Source organism: Pseudomicrostroma glucosiphilum (assembly GCF_003144135.1).
Source record: "Pseudomicrostroma glucosiphilum strain MCA 4718 unplaced genomic scaffold BCV69scaffold_1, whole genome shotgun sequence".
Lineage (NCBI taxonomy): Eukaryota > Fungi > Basidiomycota > Exobasidiomycetes > Microstromatales > Microstromataceae > Microstroma > Microstroma glucosiphilum.
The window spans coordinates 618,901-634,302 of NW_020289913.1; the positions used below are offsets into that span (position 1 = coordinate 618,901).

At 57.2% G+C, this 15,402-nt stretch overlaps 6 protein-coding genes across 6 annotated transcripts; 2 read left to right on the top strand and 4 right to left on the bottom strand.

The window, feature by feature from the left end:
- Positions 1–28: 28 nt before the first annotated feature.
- BCV69DRAFT_279633 (UDP-glucose 4-epimerase) lies at positions 29–2,285 on the bottom strand. The gene is made up of 6 exons (XM_025491321.1): positions 1,907–2,285; positions 1,471–1,723; positions 1,137–1,385; positions 691–842; positions 424–610; positions 29–349 (listed from the first exon to the last, which is right to left on the bottom strand). The coding sequence occupies exons 1-6, from the start codon at positions 2,028–2,030 to the stop codon at positions 172–174; spliced, it is 1,143 nt and encodes a 380-aa protein (XP_025350865.1). The 5' UTR covers positions 2,031–2,285; the 3' UTR covers positions 29–171.
- Positions 2,286–2,486: 201 nt separating this feature from the next.
- On the bottom strand, positions 2,487–6,647 carry BCV69DRAFT_309581 (hypothetical protein). Its single transcript, XM_025494724.1, has one exon. The coding sequence runs from the start codon at positions 6,499–6,501 to the stop codon at positions 2,647–2,649; it is 3,855 nt and encodes a 1,284-aa protein (XP_025350866.1). The 5' UTR covers positions 6,502–6,647; the 3' UTR covers positions 2,487–2,646.
- A 205-nt stretch (positions 6,648–6,852) lies between these two features.
- Positions 6,853–10,152, top strand: BCV69DRAFT_279634 (DUF1900-domain-containing protein). The gene has a single exon (XM_025491322.1). It carries the CDS (start codon positions 6,972–6,974, stop codon positions 10,053–10,055), a length of 3,084 nt encoding a protein of 1,027 aa, XP_025350867.1. The 5' UTR covers positions 6,853–6,971; the 3' UTR covers positions 10,056–10,152.
- A 46-nt stretch (positions 10,153–10,198) lies between these two features.
- Positions 10,199–10,647, bottom strand: BCV69DRAFT_309583 (RNA-binding domain-containing protein; the record flags this gene model as incomplete). The annotated part of the gene is made up of 2 exons (XM_025494725.1): positions 10,199–10,305; positions 10,404–10,647. The coding sequence occupies 2 exons, from the start codon at positions 10,645–10,647 to the stop codon at positions 10,199–10,201; spliced, it is 351 nt and encodes a 116-aa protein (XP_025350868.1).
- A 526-nt stretch (positions 10,648–11,173) lies between these two features.
- Positions 11,174–12,619, top strand: BCV69DRAFT_243456 (terpenoid synthase; the record flags this gene model as incomplete). Its single annotated transcript, XM_025490069.1, has 2 exons — positions 11,174–12,379; positions 12,458–12,619. The coding sequence occupies 2 exons, from the start codon at positions 11,174–11,176 to the stop codon at positions 12,617–12,619; spliced, it is 1,368 nt and encodes a 455-aa protein (XP_025350869.1).
- A 219-nt stretch (positions 12,620–12,838) lies between these two features.
- BCV69DRAFT_296026 (Metallo-hydrolase/oxidoreductase) lies at positions 12,839–14,473 on the bottom strand (the record flags this gene model as incomplete). Its single annotated transcript, XM_025493960.1, has 2 exons — positions 12,839–14,000; positions 14,091–14,473. The coding sequence occupies 2 exons, from the start codon at positions 14,471–14,473 to the stop codon at positions 12,839–12,841; spliced, it is 1,545 nt and encodes a 514-aa protein (XP_025350870.1).
- Positions 14,474–15,402: the final 929 nt, after the last annotated feature.

Consider the following 15,402-nt stretch of genomic DNA (forward strand, 5'->3'; position numbering starts at 1 on the left):
AAAGGCAAATAGTATTAGAAGGAACACGGAGGATTCGAAAGAGAGGCACAGTGAAGATTGTTCCTGCGTCGAAGAGAATGGCGGCGGGCCAGAGGATATGGCCCAGATACAGTCTACCCGGATGTTCCCTTCACTCGTCTCTCTCTTGCAACCCGGTGAACCATTCTACATCTATTGACCGCCGTAGCCCTCGGGGTTGTTGCTCTGCCAGTTCCACAGATCACGAGACATCTCGTCGAGCGAATACTTTGCCTTGAAGCCCAGCTCCTTCTCTGCCAAGGCAGGGTCGGCGGTAAGGTCCGGCACGTCTCCAGCTCGGCGACCGACAATCTCGTAGGGGTAGCCGTAGCTGTGGTGAAGAGAAGAAGAGATGGTCAGCTACTTCTGGGGAGCCCTTCTACCAGCTTTGGCGGTACAACTCACCCAGTGACCTTCTTCATGGCCTCGATCATCTGCAACACACTCATGCCCTTGCCCTTGCCAAGGTTGTACGCTCGGTACTTGCCCGCAGAAGGGAGATTCTGGAAACGAGCATCGTTGTCCAGGGCATCAAGAGCATTCACGTGACCTCCAGAAAGGTCCATGACGTGGATGTAGTCTCGAACACAAGCTGAAGGGGAGTGTGAAGTACAGTGCGTCAGATGCCGGTCAGAGGTAGTATTGTCCGCTCGCAAGCACGCTGTGACTTACTTCCATCCGGAGTTGGGTAGTTGTTGCCGAAGACCTTCAGTCCAGGCTCGCGGTACTTTCCGACAGCCATCTGCGAGAGCAGAGGCAGAAGATTTCCGGGCTTGCCTCGAGGGTCTTCACCGATGAGTCCAGAGGGGTGAGCTCCAGCAGGGCTACGGGGGGGCAATGAAAGAAAGACAGTCGTCAGATCAGCACGTCCACTGCCATGAGTCGCTAAAGCAAAGGCTGTGCGGCAGAAGTTGCTATCTAGCAAGCAATTGCCGCCTTTAACGGTTCTTCCGCTTCTTCCCTCGGAGAGAAGCCATTCTTCCGCCCGCTTCATTGTCCCTCCCGGACCTTCGGGGTTCAAGACCTGGGGCCCGGCAGTCACGGGATACTTTGCGGGCGATGTGCTGACGGCGCCGCTGCCGCTTTCGGGTCAAGGAGAGATGTCGGCAGGTACTCACTTGAAGTAGCGAAGACTGATAGCCCGGAAGTCCGGGTAAGCATCACAAATGTCCTTGATGATGATCTCGCTCATCTGCTTGGTCCTTCCATACACGCTCTCAGCTTGTAGGGGGGAGGTCTCGGGAATGGGAATCACCTCTGGAGTTCCGTAGACGGTTGCAGAAGACGAGTAGACGAGACGGGTAGAGCCAGACTCCCTCATGGCGCGAAGGAGGTTGACGAGACCACCAATGTTAACATCATAGTAGCTGGAGCAAAGTCACAGGTGAGCGTAAGCAGGTGAGCAATGAGTCAAAAGGGCTACCTGCGCCTTCGCAACCTCTCCGGACTCACTCGATTGGGATTTCTCCGGACTCTCCGACAGCCTTGAGGGCGGCCACGAGGATGGTAGCGTAGATGGCATCGCTTCCCGAGTACTTTGCGAAAGCCTTGGAGAAGACGTCTCGGTCTCGCAGGTCACCCTTGATGACGTCCACCTTGCAAGCCTCTCTTTGCTCGGCAGTAGCATCGGCTGGCAGCTCGTCCAGCGCGATCTTCTCTACCCGCTCAATGGCAGTGGGGAAGGAGTTGTGGTAATTGTCGATCACTGGCAGCGGAGAATAGGGCAGAATGTGTCAGAACTGTACCCAGCCTTAGGCGCTTGGAGCCCTTCGTTCGGCCGTCTCTATGCTCGTGGCGAAGCTCCCAGAACAGAATGCGTCGACGCGTAGCATACAAGACTCGCGCTGCATGCTTCACAAGGCAGCATCTGTATGGCAATCTGACTCACCAGTGACCCTGTACCTGCGGGTGAGCAGGACAGAGAGAACCACATGACTTCCAATGTAGCCAGCTCCACCGGGAATCAAGATCCTGGGCAGACCACTACTGGCAGCTGCTCCGTTTGCGCTCATATCGATAGAAGATCAAGAAGACACGAGTCGGTGGTGAGGTAAAGTGGGCTCCGGAAGAGAGGAGAAGAAGGAGAGAGGAGAAGAAGAAGGGAAGGAGACTGAAGAAGCCGGGGTTTTGACCGAGGGCAGCTGTCCGTTCCTGATGTTGAGATCCGGAAGAAGTTTGCAAGTCCGTCTGACACGACGAGGTGTGATGTACTGAAGGATGAGTATCGGCTCGGTAGTGCTCAAAGGATAGAGAAGAGTAGAGTGATCTATGTACTAGTCTGGTCGGCAAAGGGAGAGGAGCAAGCGGGGGGGATGTGGTTCAGGGTCGTCAGGCGTCTGCCCCGAGCGGAGTAGAGGGCCATCGAAGGCAACGAGGTCCGGAGAAAAGTGGCGTGGCGCACCCAGAGCGCGGGGGCGCGGGGCTGGCCGGTCACTCCAGTCTCCAGTTCTAGGCGCAGGCCAGATGTAGAGTGCACAATGCGTAGAGGCGATTCCTTACAATGGATGCTGTGACAAAGAGACAACGAACGTAGCGAACAGCAGATAACGAGTAGTGCAGAATCAGATCAGCGCAATACAATGCTCTAGTGAGCCACAAGTTTGACAACAGTTCCGCCCTCTCTAGAGCTCAAGCCCTCAAACGACCGGCTCGTTGGTCACTGAGATAGTCTCCGATGGCTTTGACTTCGTCCCTCCCGCCCGCTCTGCGGAGGTAGCCTCGGAGGATTTCCTCGTCGGCGTCAGGCAGAACATCTCTCAGGGAACGCAGCGCTCTTGTGAACTCTACCGGCTCAACTTGCTCCAACCGTCGTTGGGATGCAGGAGGAGCCTGTTGCCAAGTCGGCTGTTGCTGTGCTTGGGAGCTGATGCTGCCGTTGCTGAAGCTTCTCGTGCTCACAGCGCTTCGCAGTGCTTGAGTCCGAGGCCCCATGGGGCCCGGCTCCGTGGTCCGGCCTTGTGCACTTCCTGGATACATAGGCACCTGAGATGCGCCAGTGTATGTTGAGCTTGGTGGCGAGATCGGCAAGGCGTTGTCCAACATGCGGGGCGCAGCAGAAGTGGGGCTACTGATGCTCAATGGCGAGGTGTCCGCAGCTGAGCTGCCTGGGTACCCGATCACTCGTCCCAAGGCCGCCGTCGTTCCACCGCCGCCCGTCCGAGGCAATCTTGGACCAGTGACAGAGGCTGTAGAGCCACTCGCTGTCAGCATACCAATCGGCCCAGGATGAGGACCGCGCTTCGAATTGCGCCGGCCCAACGCAAAGAAGCCTGTCCGACCTGATGATCCCGATGATGAGATGCTGTGGGAAGAGTAGTCTGATGGAGTTGTAGACGTCTGCTGTCGAAGGTCCGCTCTGCTAGTATATGCAGACGGAGGCGCAACATATGATGGCTGAGACCAAATGGTTTTGGCAGACGCAGCGCTGTTCGAGTCTTGAGACGTTGCATCTTGCATGAGGGGCTGATTGCGGGCCAGAGCTGGATAGGGTATATTAGAAGGCACGGCTCCTGGCATAGCATCAGCAGGGGTACGATCAAGGGGCATGTCTGTCACGTCTCTCGCCTTGCCTCCGTCTCCGCGCATAGGGAACGTCATGTCGGATCGAGCACTGGCACCTGAGGCATCTCGTGGGTGGGGACCGTTGGCACCAAGCTCGCTAGGATACCGTGCGAACAGTCCCACCTGACCACCTTGGGTACCAGTCAGCTCAGTAGCTCTCTTCATAGCTGGGCCAGACACTACAGGCCGCCTTTGGGCGGCTTCCATCCAGAGAGTCAGGCCACTGGACATGTTCGACAGGTCGTTGACGCATTGCGCATAGCCTCTGGCCCGCTCCCAAGGCGGCAATTTCCTCCTGTCGGAGTAGATAGCGGCAGCGTTGAATGCGGCGGGCATCGGAATCGTTCGACCTGGAATGCCCAATTTGGTTGTAGCATTGATCTGCTGGCTTGAGGATCGCTTTTGCACAAGAGGCGCAAGGGGATACGAGGCATTGTTTGAAGCAGAAGCAGGAGAGGCGGCGGGAAAATAGCTACTTGCTTTCTGTCGCAACTCATTCGGAGCAGGTTGAGATGAGGGCATCATGGGAGTCGCGAAACCACTGGTCGAAGCGACGTCTTCCTGGTCGGACGGATGACGCTTGACCGAAGGGGTCGAAGGCGTACGAAGTACTTCTTTCGGCTCTTGTTTTTCCTCTGAGAGGACGGCTTGATCGTTCGAGTCTGCTGCAGCTTGGATAGTTCCAACAGAGTCGAAAGTCGGCAGCTCCATCATCTGTTGAGCGGGAGTGACATATCCATGTGGCGAAGAAATGGAAGATCCGATGCTGGAGCGTGGCGCAGCTTCGTCATCCTCATTGCCCACACCGCTGGGCATCGCTTCCCTAGAGGGATGGCCACTTCTGGAGCTCATTTTCAGAGGTAATAATTCGGAGGCTACGCTTTCATGCTGCCTACCGCCAACCATAGGCTGAGCTGCGTCAGGTGGGTCGCTGCCGAAGCTCATGCTTTGCAAGACATCGCCCACCGCTGCCTGGAGATCGTCCATAGTCCGGATCTGGTCGGCCAAAGCATCAGGAGTGCGGGCATCTGCAGCGGGGAAGTCCGCAGATGTACTTGGAGCAGCCTGTGCTTCATCCGCATCATCACCGCTCTGTGTGTGGAGATTACTGCCAGTGATAGAGGTGGGAGTCACCCTGGCCTGATCCTGCTCTGAGATGCGGGATACGGAGGTAGCGATGGTATGCTTGGTGTCCGTAGATCGTTGCCGCATCTCACCGGCTTCCGACATCTGGCGCGCCTTTGCGCGAGCCTTTGCCAGCTCTCGCGCCTCCTTTAGCGTTCGTGGTCGGTTCGGATCCTCGGCTTCAGCAGCCTTGAGCAAAGCTGCTTCCAAAGCTGCCTCGCTCTCGGTTATTGACTCGCCTGTAGCAGGCATTGGCGAGGAACTGTAATGACTGGCGTCGCTAGATTCCGTTTCGGAGGAAAGGGCCGTACCTTCGACGTATTTTATCGGCATCGGTAACGGAGGGCCTGTGAGGACGGGTTCTTCCTGAGCGGTCTCTTCTGGCACAGGAGCTGGACCACGGTCCGGAACGTCGCGATCAGGAGACACTTCTGTCGGAGCCGATCGGGCGCTGTCTAATACGAGACTCCTGGGATCATCAGCCGTGGACATCTCAGCACCATGGTCGGCTGCGGCTGCAGAAGATTTGACACCGCTAACACTGCCCGCTTCGTGTCTCTGCGGTCTCTGGAGAGTTGGAGGGCCGAGTCCTAGCTGAAGGGCTTGCGATAGGCCTCTGTCTTCTAGACTGGAGGATTGCTCTTGCGAGGCAACATGTTCGGCGTCGCCGCCTATATCAAGGTTCTCCGTAAGGTCGGCGTCTGATCCGTAATCTGAAGAGTCCGAGGAAGATCGTGGTACAGACATCGGAGGCTGTGGTAGAGGTGTACGATTCGTCAGGGGCAGAGGACTCCGTAGAGGGGAGGTGATTGGAGGAGCATTACTGCTATCCATCGGTCGCTCGTGTGAGGGCCCTTTGTGTGACACGCTACTGTTGCGGCGAGGCACCTCAGGCAATGCCATGAGGCTGTTGCTCTTCTTCTTTGTCGGCGATTGCAATTCTTCTGGTATACCGTACCCGAGCCGGCTACTTACGGGTGAGTTGAGAGCTGCAGGAGCTACAGATGGCGAGACTGGCACCTCGCCTCTGGGCACTGTATTCGAGGAGCTTGGGTCCCGATCGGGAATTTCGACATCCCGCCCTTGGAAGTTGCGGTCGGAGAGTCTGGTTGCTGAGCGCGTTCTTGACGACGTTGATGCGTTGATCAACTCAAGGGCATGGGTACGTGGTGTTGTCAGCGACGGCCGGCGTCTCATGAGAGGAGACGGGGAAGCGGCAGAGCTGGATGCCATTGGTGCTCCTGACTGCCCGGCTGGGTAGTAGTGAGGTTCAAAGAATCCACTGGCAGCGTCAGCGAGATGAAGGGGCGCGGCAGAGCCTGCATGGCGTCTGCTACCACTTGGTTCTTCGGTCTGCGAGGCAGAGCGTGCGTGGAGATCTCTAGCGCTAGGTCTACGAGAGGCGGCCGGGGATACGCTTGACCTTCGGCTTGTGCTGTAGTAGAAGGCATCCGATGGCATCGGCGTTGACTGAGGGGAAGTAGGGCTGCGAGGTTGATATTGCAAGTAGCTGGATTGGGAATAATTACTTGTGAGCGAAGAGGCAGACGATGTGGGCTGCCGTGGCATTTCCGCTGCTTCTGGATGAGAGCGAGTCTCAGGTGCGGCCGAAGGGGTTGGAGAAGAGGACGAGGAAGTAGGCGTGTGTAACGTAGGTATGTGCCTCGAGGCATCGTGTTGCGTTTGGGTATACTGAGTAGATGCCGGAAGCTGGTATCGGCTAGACGGGGAAGAGGGCCGCAGAGGATGGCTGCCGCCTCTGGCTGTTAGAGTGCCATCGCTGCTCGTATCGGCCATCTTCAGAGGGAGGGAAGGGAAGGAGGGGGTATAGAGCGCGACTGGCCGCTCGCCTCCTATCAGAGCAATCGCGAGGCCAGATCCGATGACGCTGAAGAGGGCTCTGAGGAGGAGGAGGACAGGTACAAGTCGCGGTATGGTCAATGTGGAAAGTAAAGGTGAGGGTCCACCATTGGCCCTCGACGCCGGCTGCTCTTGACGTTTCGTGGTCCGCTGCTCCCGGCGGCAGTGGCTTGTTGGCTCCTGCGTCTGGCGTGGCGGCTGGGCGGTGTGCGTCGCCTGGCGCCTCGCTTCTGGCACGCGGCGGAAGTGGCACCCTGCTGGAGACAAGGCCCTACCCACCACCGCACACCGCACACCGCCGAGCCTCATCCTCCTCTACTCGTCCTTTGCGCTGATTGGTCTGTCGTCGTCTGCCAACTTCGTCGCTGTAGCTGGTAGACCCCTCTCGCCTTTACTGTCCCCCCTTCATGGCCTCGCGCTTTGCAGCTCTGTCGCCATGGCGCAATCTGGCGGCTAAGCCTCTGCCGAGCTACTCCGAGGTCCCAGTCGCTCCTTCCGAAGCGGGCAGAGCCATTGCACTCGTCGAAGACTCTCTGGTCATCGCCCGTGGAACAACACCGGGTACACTGGTCATTCTCAAAGTCGGTGATGATCATGCGGGCAAATATGGGAACAAAGTCGAGACAGTCAACCTGCCAGCGAGTGCGGCGGATCTAGAAGCTGCGCCCTTCACTGGCGGGCACGTTGCAGTAGGCAGGGAAGATGGGACCATCTCATTGCTGAGCCGATCAGACGCTTCCGCACTACCTGCTGCAGATAAGGAGCGGAAGCATCCGGAGGCTAATGGGCCAGTGCTGGTACGATGGCACCCTCATGCTCGCTTGCTGCTCACGGCTGCTCCTTCAAGCGCTGTCATTTGTGTCTGGAGCATGCAGAAGGGCGAAATCGAAGAGCCAAGTCTGAGTATCAAGGTCGAGGTGGGGTCAAAGGCTGGAGGTAAATTTGTTCATGACCTGGCGTGGAGCACCGATGGAAAGAAGGTCTATGCTGCCCTGGCGGATGGTACTGTCAAGCTGTACGATCCCCGACAGCCAGACAAGGCGGCCTTGTCCTCCACTCCAGCCCCCTTTGGTGTCCCCAAGCCAATGAGGCTAGCGGTGACCTCGAAGTATGTCTTGGCATCTACTCTGAACCCTTCGCGCCAACGCGAGCTACGGGTCTACGCGGCTAGTGACCTCTCCCGCTCGCTCCAAGTCATCACCCTCGACACCGCATCCCACCCACTAACGCTTACGGTAGATTATGACCGAAACCTCGTCTTTCTCGGGTCAAAGGGTGACGTGACGCTGCGATGGATCGAGCTCGACGACAATCAGAAATTCCCACAAGGCGCCTTTCCCCTGCCACCTCGGACGACCTTTGGCAACGCTGCCTTACTCCCCCCTACGGGTCTAGACGTCATGCAAGCCGAGATCAACCGTCTCTACGTCCTCAGCTCGAGCGGCGAGGTGGTTCCTGTACGCATTGAAATCCCCCAGAGACAACTCATCGATTTCCATCCGCATCTCTACCCAGATACAGCGGCCGGCGCGCCAGCGTTGGAGCCGCAACAGTGGCTAGAAGGACACGACGGGCAGCTTCGAAAGGTCAGCGTGGATCCCGCACGGAGGAGTGAGTGGATAGCAGTGAGAGGCAGTCAGCATGGTATCCCCTCTGCAGGCCCTCCGTCCGCTGGAGAGACGGGCCGCAGAGCGGATCAGTCTAATGATGCCCTGCCGAACGGACGCTCTGAAGTACAGGCAGCGGCATCAGCCCCGCCTACGAACGGTCCCAACTCTAACGTGTCAAGCGGAGATCCTACTATAGCGACATCGGAAGTGCCCGCAGCGGCCCAAGAGGCTACATCACGACCCGAAGCTCCGGCAGCGACATCAGTGAAACCTTCCAGTCTGCCACCGCCGACACGGCTTGCCTCGAATACTGAAGCATCAAGAAGTCCTCCTGCTAGCTCAACACAACCAATTGCCACGCCTACGAAGACCGTCTCTTCGAAGCCTCTTGGGACGCCGTCAACGTCGAGCTGGTCTAGAACCACACTGACAGGGTCTACTCCTCTTCTGCCCGCCTTCTCCTCGATACCCGCTTTCGACACTTCCACTTCTCCTTCTGCGCGGGCCTTTCTGGTCACCCCGTTACATCTTCTCTATCCTCTCTCTGGAGCCGGCGGTCGCCTGGCCTTCCATCAGGTAATGCGAGAAGGCCGACTTCCCGAAGCTCAGGCGATCAGCTGGGTCGAGACAGCCAACAACATCGCTGACTTTGAGGCAGACATCTTCAATCCTCGACGAGTAGCTACCATCGGCGAGGACGGGCTCAAGATGTGGCTCCTTCCTGAGGCGCCTCGACTCCAGGCTGGTCAAGCAGTCAGCAAGCCGACAGACGAGTACTCGCAGACAATTGTCAGCAGTCCAACTTTCACGCTGCCGCTGCCAGATCTTGGGAGAGGTTGCAAAGTCTCGTTCAATCCTATTGCCTCTGACGTCCTCGTCGTAGCCGGCGCCGATGGCCTAGCGATTCTGGACACTGCTGCTGCAGAGGCCAAGATCCTCTCTGAGCTGGCGGCCGGTGTAGCAGAAGCGGAGTGGTCTCTCGATGGATCTCTCATCGCCTTCGCACGCTCTGACCGAAGATTGGTCCTATGGGATCCGCGGACACAGGTCCAAGCCGAGATTGCAGCGCACGACTCCTCTCGGCCGTTCAAGATCTGTTGGATCGACGAAGAGCACCTGGTCACCGTCGGCCACATGGCTGGCTCTACCAGGCAAGTGAAGCTTTTCAAGCTGTCTCGAGGACCAGATTCGATTACCATCTCAGAAAAGGGCAGATTAGCACTCGACACGAGCCCAGCAATCCTCTTCCCCCACTACGACGCCGATGCGCAACTCCTCTACCTCTGGTCAAAGGGGGAGAGATCGATCTCTGTCCTGCAGGTTTCGTTAGACCCTCCCAAGCCCAAATTTGGAGTAGCTGCTCCCCTCTTCAAGGCCTTGCCAGCCTTCCAGCACTCGACGCCTCAGCTGGGTATCAGCTTCCTTCCGAAGCGCTACTGCGACGTGAAGGCAGTAGAAGTCGGCCTGAGCTACCGACTTTCGCGGACGCAAGAGATTCAGATCGTCAGTTGGAAGGTCGAGAGGAAGAGGAAAGATTTCTTCCAAGATGACGTGTTCCCTGCCACCCGCGATGTTGAGACGCCTGTCGTCTCGGCGTCAGAATGGTGGAGCGAGCGCGCCCCAGTCAAGATGTCAGAGCTGCCTCATATCGATCTCCACCCGATTGGCATGACACCGCTCTCTCAAGCACCTCCTCCGGAGACGACAGTCTCTTCGTTGGCAAAGGCCCCGACGCAGAGGATGATGACGGCCAAGGAGAGGGACGACGAGCTGATGAACAATGTCTTCAGCAAAGCCAAGGACAGGGATGCGGAGGAGGAGATGGAGGATACTGCAGCGAGGAAGAGGGCTCCGGCTGATGATGACTGGGGAGACGACTGAGCGGGTCACTGTAGCGATGCAGACCTCGATGTATGTAGCTTGAGTCGAGTGGTATCATATTACAAAGGTGTGGTGGTAGTACAGATGTGAGGATGCCTTGCCTGCTTGCTTGCTTTGCTTGTGATTCTCGTCCGTGCTTCGGCTCAGTCAGCATCGCCGATGTTGTGTCTCTGCTTCAGCGCCTCCAGATCGGCTTCTCTCTTTGCCAGATCCGCTTTTGCAGCCTGTCTCGATGGGACATGATACAGCACTGCGCGAGTAGAGAATATGACAAGAAGTGAGTGAGTGACCGCCTCTACGCTCTTTGAGCCACCTAAGTGTACATCCATCCGCGCTCGCTATACTCACCAACGATGTACCTCTCCTGCAGATGGTATCCGTTCAGATGATCCAGCGCATTCTTTGCATCCACCATCTCCTCGAATGCTACAAATGCAGTACCCTTGGTCTTGGCTCCGTCCCCTATCCGAATCTGTCGGATGGCGCCATACTTGCCAAAGAGCTCGTACAAGTCTGCACCAGTAGTGGTATAGTTGATATTCTTGACGAATAGGATGCGCGATTGAGAGCGCGATTTCTCTGTAGATGACATGCTGGGCGAATGGATCAGAAGCTCAGCTGTCAGATCACCGGGGAGCTGGCCAAGATGTAAAGGAGTGGACAGACGAGTCCTAGAAGGCAGTCTTGTCTAGTAGCCGATCATCTGCCATGCAAGGCTGCGCGAGTGAGGCCGGAACGGAAGGCGGGCAGACTCGTAATCCGGCGGTGCGAGGGGGAGAAGAAGTGCCTCGGACCCCATACCGGCCTCTTCTCCACTTTACACATTCAGAGCAACCTGCAACCGTACAGTAGAGCCTCCTCCCTCCCAGTCTGACACACTTGAAGCGGATATGAGGGCTTCAAGACAGACGGCGGCGGCCGCTAGGCGCCTCCTTGGGTCGGCCAGTGGGCCATCCAGGGTCGCAAGGAGCGAATGTCTCAAGTCAGCTCGGTCGGAATTATCTCGGTCGGAGGGTATCAGCCAGGCGCTGATATCACCACTCCCTCAGATCAGGAATCAATCGGCATGGGCAGCCGCAGTCACAGCTGCCCAATCTTTGGTGAAGCCCCCTCCTCAGATGCCTCAGGGCGAGAGCAGTAGCGCAAGCACTGCATCGTCTGCTGCCACTTCTTCTTCCTCCAAGTCCGCTTCACCCTTCGATGCCATACCTCTCATCTCCGATGACCTGGACTCTCTGCGGTCCAACATTATGAATCTCCTTGGAGCTGGTCACCCGTCTCTCGACTCTGTAGCAAAGTACTATTTTCAGGCGGAAGGCAAGCATATTCGGCCGCTGATCATCCTGCTCATGAGCGCAGCTACCAATGGCACCTCGCCGATCTTCGGCCATGGGACGACGAGGCATGAGGAGATGGATCTGACTGGTGTGGACGAGCCTCTGAGCCCCAAGAGTATCCTGAATGATTACAATCCGAATCTCAGTGGGGAGGTTTCTTCCGCATCTGCGAGCAGTTCCTCCTCGGTCATTCTCCCAACACAGAGACGTCTGGCGGAGATTGCCGAAATGATCCATGTTGCCTCCCTTCTTCACGACGACGTCATCGACGAGTCGGCACTACGGAGAGGTGCTCCCTCTTCACCTTCGACCTTTGGCAACAAGCTCTCCATCCTTGGCGGTGACTTCCTGCTAGGCAGGGCCTCCGTGGCCCTGGCAAGGCTGAGGGACAATGAAGTGGTGGAACTGCTAGCAACCGTCATTGCTAATCTGGTCGAGGGAGAGGTGATGCAGATGAAGGGAGTTGACGTGGGAGCGCTCCATGGCTCAGGCCTGACGAGCTTCTGGACACCACCTCAAGACCTCTCTGCTGCGACTTCTCAATTCCCGGGACCCACTCCGGAGCACTTCACCTCGTACCTGCAGAAGACGTACCTCAAGACAGCCAGTCTAATGGCCAAGTCTGCTCGAGCTGCAACAATTCTTGGTGGTCACGGAGAGGGCGCCTTGAATCAGTGGAGGGCATCACAGGGAGCAGGAGGTATCAGCGCGCAGGAGCAAGAAGAACAAATGGTCCATTCGGCCAGGGTACGAGATGCAGCATATACCTACGGACGAAACCTAGGCATCGCCTTCCAGCTAGTAGACGACCTGTTGGACTTCAAGTCCACATCCGTCTCATTCGGCAAGCCTTCTCTCGGTGCGGACCTGCGGTTAGGTCTGGCTACAGCTCCTGTCTTGTATGCCTGGCAGGAATTCCCTGGACCAGAAGAGAGGCTGAAGGAGATGGTGGAGCGCAAGTTTGAGGGCGAGGGAGACGTGGAGAGGGTGAGTACAAGCGAAGTGGTCGCACAGCGTGTCAGGAAGACAAGTGACGCTGACTCTCATTACTCGCTTCGCCGACAGACACTGCTCGCTGTTCACAAATCGCAAGGGCTGGCTCGAACCGCTGAGTTCGCCCGGCATCACGCCGACGAAGCTTCAAAGGCGCTCGATGTCATCCCAGACTCAGAGGCGAAAGCTGCTCTTCAGCGGCTTGTTGGAGGTGTTCTAGACCGGGTCAAGTAGCCAGCAGGTCCTGCAGCGGTAAGGGTATCCAAAGGTTCATTGATTATGATGGGCGAGAGAGGGGACAGGAGCAAGCAAAGAACATTACAAAGCAAGTGAGATGGAATGGACAACACAACTCTACGGTCGACCTAGATGCGAATCCTCTTTCGGGTCCCTGTACCTCCTCGTCACAATGCAATATAGATGCAGCGCAATCACCTTTTCCCATCTTGATGATTATCGTTTCCGAGTAGGCATGGCCACATCTGTCCGTCCTCCATGATTGAGCACAAGGAAGGTCCCATTGCTCTGTGCGTCAGTCCCTTCTTCAGGGTCGTAAGAGCGAGCGTACCTCCAGCTGTGAAATCCACACGCCTTGCGCAGGGCAGCGAGATTGCCCAGCGCCTCTGCAGGCGGGGAGAAGGTGCCAAAGTGGATAGCCACGGCCAGAGGTCGCTTGGTCGTAATTGCCGCCTTTTGTTTCCTCTCACCCCTCAGAGCCCACTCTTTGCGGTCTATACTGTGATCAGCCCGACTCTGCTGTGCGACATACTGCTCCTTGAACTCCCTATCGCCAAGACTTTGTCCGCTGAGGATCCGAGCGACGTCCAGGGCCTCCCACTCGTCGAGGTGATTCTGAGCCATTAATCCTCCGTCGACCTTTGGAACGATTCCAATGGGGTCCCAGCTCTTAATGTAGGAGTGTGTGGAGCCGATGGAGATGGGTAGGAGAAGCAAGTCGGGGTCTCCTAGCTTCTCGTGCATTTCTAGAAAGGCGGGGCAGGGAGGAAAGGGCAGCGCGGGCGGGGGCGGACGCAGACGGTAGCCTGTGTCGCCTCCGAAGAAGAGGTGGAAGGGGTTCTCGGGACTTGAGGCGGGGTGGAAGAAGACATTGTACGAGGCCCAGAGAGAGGAACCTGTATCGTAGGCAAAACGACCCGAGCCATGTTGAGCTGGTGTGCAGACGATGCGTAGGTAGTCTTTATTCCGTGGCCTTGCCTCATCGTCACTCTCATCGTGATCGCCGAGCGTCAATGACGAGGAAGAGGAGAGGAGCTCCCCCTTCCTCTTCTTCTCTTGACCAAGCCTGATAGCCATGTCCAAATTGTCCTTCCCTCCATTCGGAGACCAGAACTCAGCTTCGTCCCACCAATCAGCAATCCACATCCGCGGTCCACACTCTGGGCCCAGAAGTGACTCCATCCAATCTCGGTTGCCTAGGGGCAAGACAAAGCGCAGGTGATCCTTGTTGGCCTTCCAGAGCTCGGATATAGTATTGGCGTCTAGATGGTCGTAGTGGTTGTGCGAAATGAGTACGATATGGATTGGTGGCAAGTCCGAGACTTTACAGGGAGCCTTGTAGAAGCGTGTTGGACCCCAGTACTGGCTTGGCGAACATCTACGGAGGGGATGGAGGAGGAAGGGTCAGCCCATCTGCACATCTGGCTAGATTGCTGAGTGATTACATCCTCTTCACCCGGATTTTCACCTTTGTGAGAAGATCGGATCGAAGAGGATCCGCAGTGGTTCCTGGCCATCTGCCCCCGGGAACTCTACCAGCACACCAGCATGTCCGAGCCACCACGTTCGTACCCTGCCAGGATGCTTCTCCCCGGATGCGCCAAAGTCGGGCTCCACGACATCGAAGTCTGTGGTGGCAGAGCTCCCCGCTTCTCCAACGTCACTGCTCTCTTCAGTGTCATCGTCGGCGCTACTCGATCCCCATGTCAGCCCAGACCAGATCTCTGCTAGGGAGGGTTTGACCCATGAGGGCCAGGGATTGACAAAGCCCCGGTTGTTGGGCAGGTGGTGAGACTTGTCTGTTGCAGTCGCTGGCTTGTGGTGGATATTGAGGGGAGATATCGTCGCCATCTGAGGCGATGGGCTGGTCAGGAGCGAGGGGGACGAAAGGAGGAGGGCAGAGGTGACCACCAGGCGGGACTCTGATGTCAAGGAGGAGCCGCCGCTTCCGCCCGCCAAGAGATGCGGAGAGGAATCTGCCTTGACGTGTGGAGTGCAGACGCCGCGTGAGAGGGCTTTGCGAAATCGGTGCCATCCGAACTTGGCGCGCGCGCCCCGCCAACTTCGGATGAATTCGTGTTTAGTCGTTCCTTTTTCGTCCTAAAATACCACACCATCACCACCTCTGCGCCTGCCACTCTGCCCTTTGCTCTCGCACCGCTAGTATCGCCATATCTGGCGGTAGTGCTCGTTCTCAGCTATCTCCTCCACCTTTTCACGCAGCAATCGACCCAATATTGGGCGAGCAAAGTCGCTGCCGCCAAGTACCACCTCTTCTTCCACTCTGCCACACGAGATCTCGAATTGCGCCCTCAAAACTGTTGCTGGCACTCCATAAAGACCTTAGCTAGCATGCCAGGACACCTGATACCCACCAGGCTGAAGGAAGTTGCAATGAGGCTTGTGGACAGCCGCCTGGTCACAATTGAGCAGCTCGTCGTCGCTGGCGCTTTCTCTTACAGGACTGGCAGGCGCCTCCGAGCGCAATGGCTCCTTCGAGACTGCGCCTTACCGCCTCAAAACAGCATATCAAGGGCAGGAAGACCCCGCAAGATGAACACCAAGGCCAAATACTACCTTCGCTTGCTTGTGACGCTGCAGAGGGACCTGTACCTGGCAGAGCTACAGTTTGAACTCATGAGGCTAGGATTCGACCGCTTCAGCCTCCCACTCATCTGTAGGGAGCTCAGACGCATGGCCCTCACTCGCAAGGTCGCAAACTGCTATGCTACCAGCCGGGACGACGCAAAACGAGTCGCGTATCGCGTTAGGATGCGGAT

What these genes read in the sequence shown, in the direction of transcription:
- BCV69DRAFT_279633 (XM_025491321.1), bottom strand. Translation starts at nt 2,030, where the DNA reads ATGAGCGCAAACGGAGCAGCTGCCAGTAGTGGTCTGCCCAGGATCTTG. An exon ending in TCCGGAGAAATCCCAATCGA is followed by an intron (nt 1,386 to 1,470) that starts GTGAGTCCGGAG and finishes ACTTTGCTCCAG; the next exon opens with CTACTATGATGTTAACATTG. An exon ending in ATCAGTCTTCGCTACTTCAA is followed by an intron (nt 843 to 1,136) that starts GTGAGTACCTGC and finishes GCCCCCCCGTAG; the next exon opens with CCCTGCTGGAGCTCACCCCT.
- BCV69DRAFT_309581 (XM_025494724.1), bottom strand. Translation starts at nt 6,501, where the DNA reads ATGGCCGATACGAGCAGCGATGGCACTCTAACAGCCAGAGGCGGCAGC.
- BCV69DRAFT_279634 (XM_025491322.1), top strand. Translation starts at nt 6,972, where the DNA reads ATGGCCTCGCGCTTTGCAGCTCTGTCGCCATGGCGCAATCTGGCGGCT.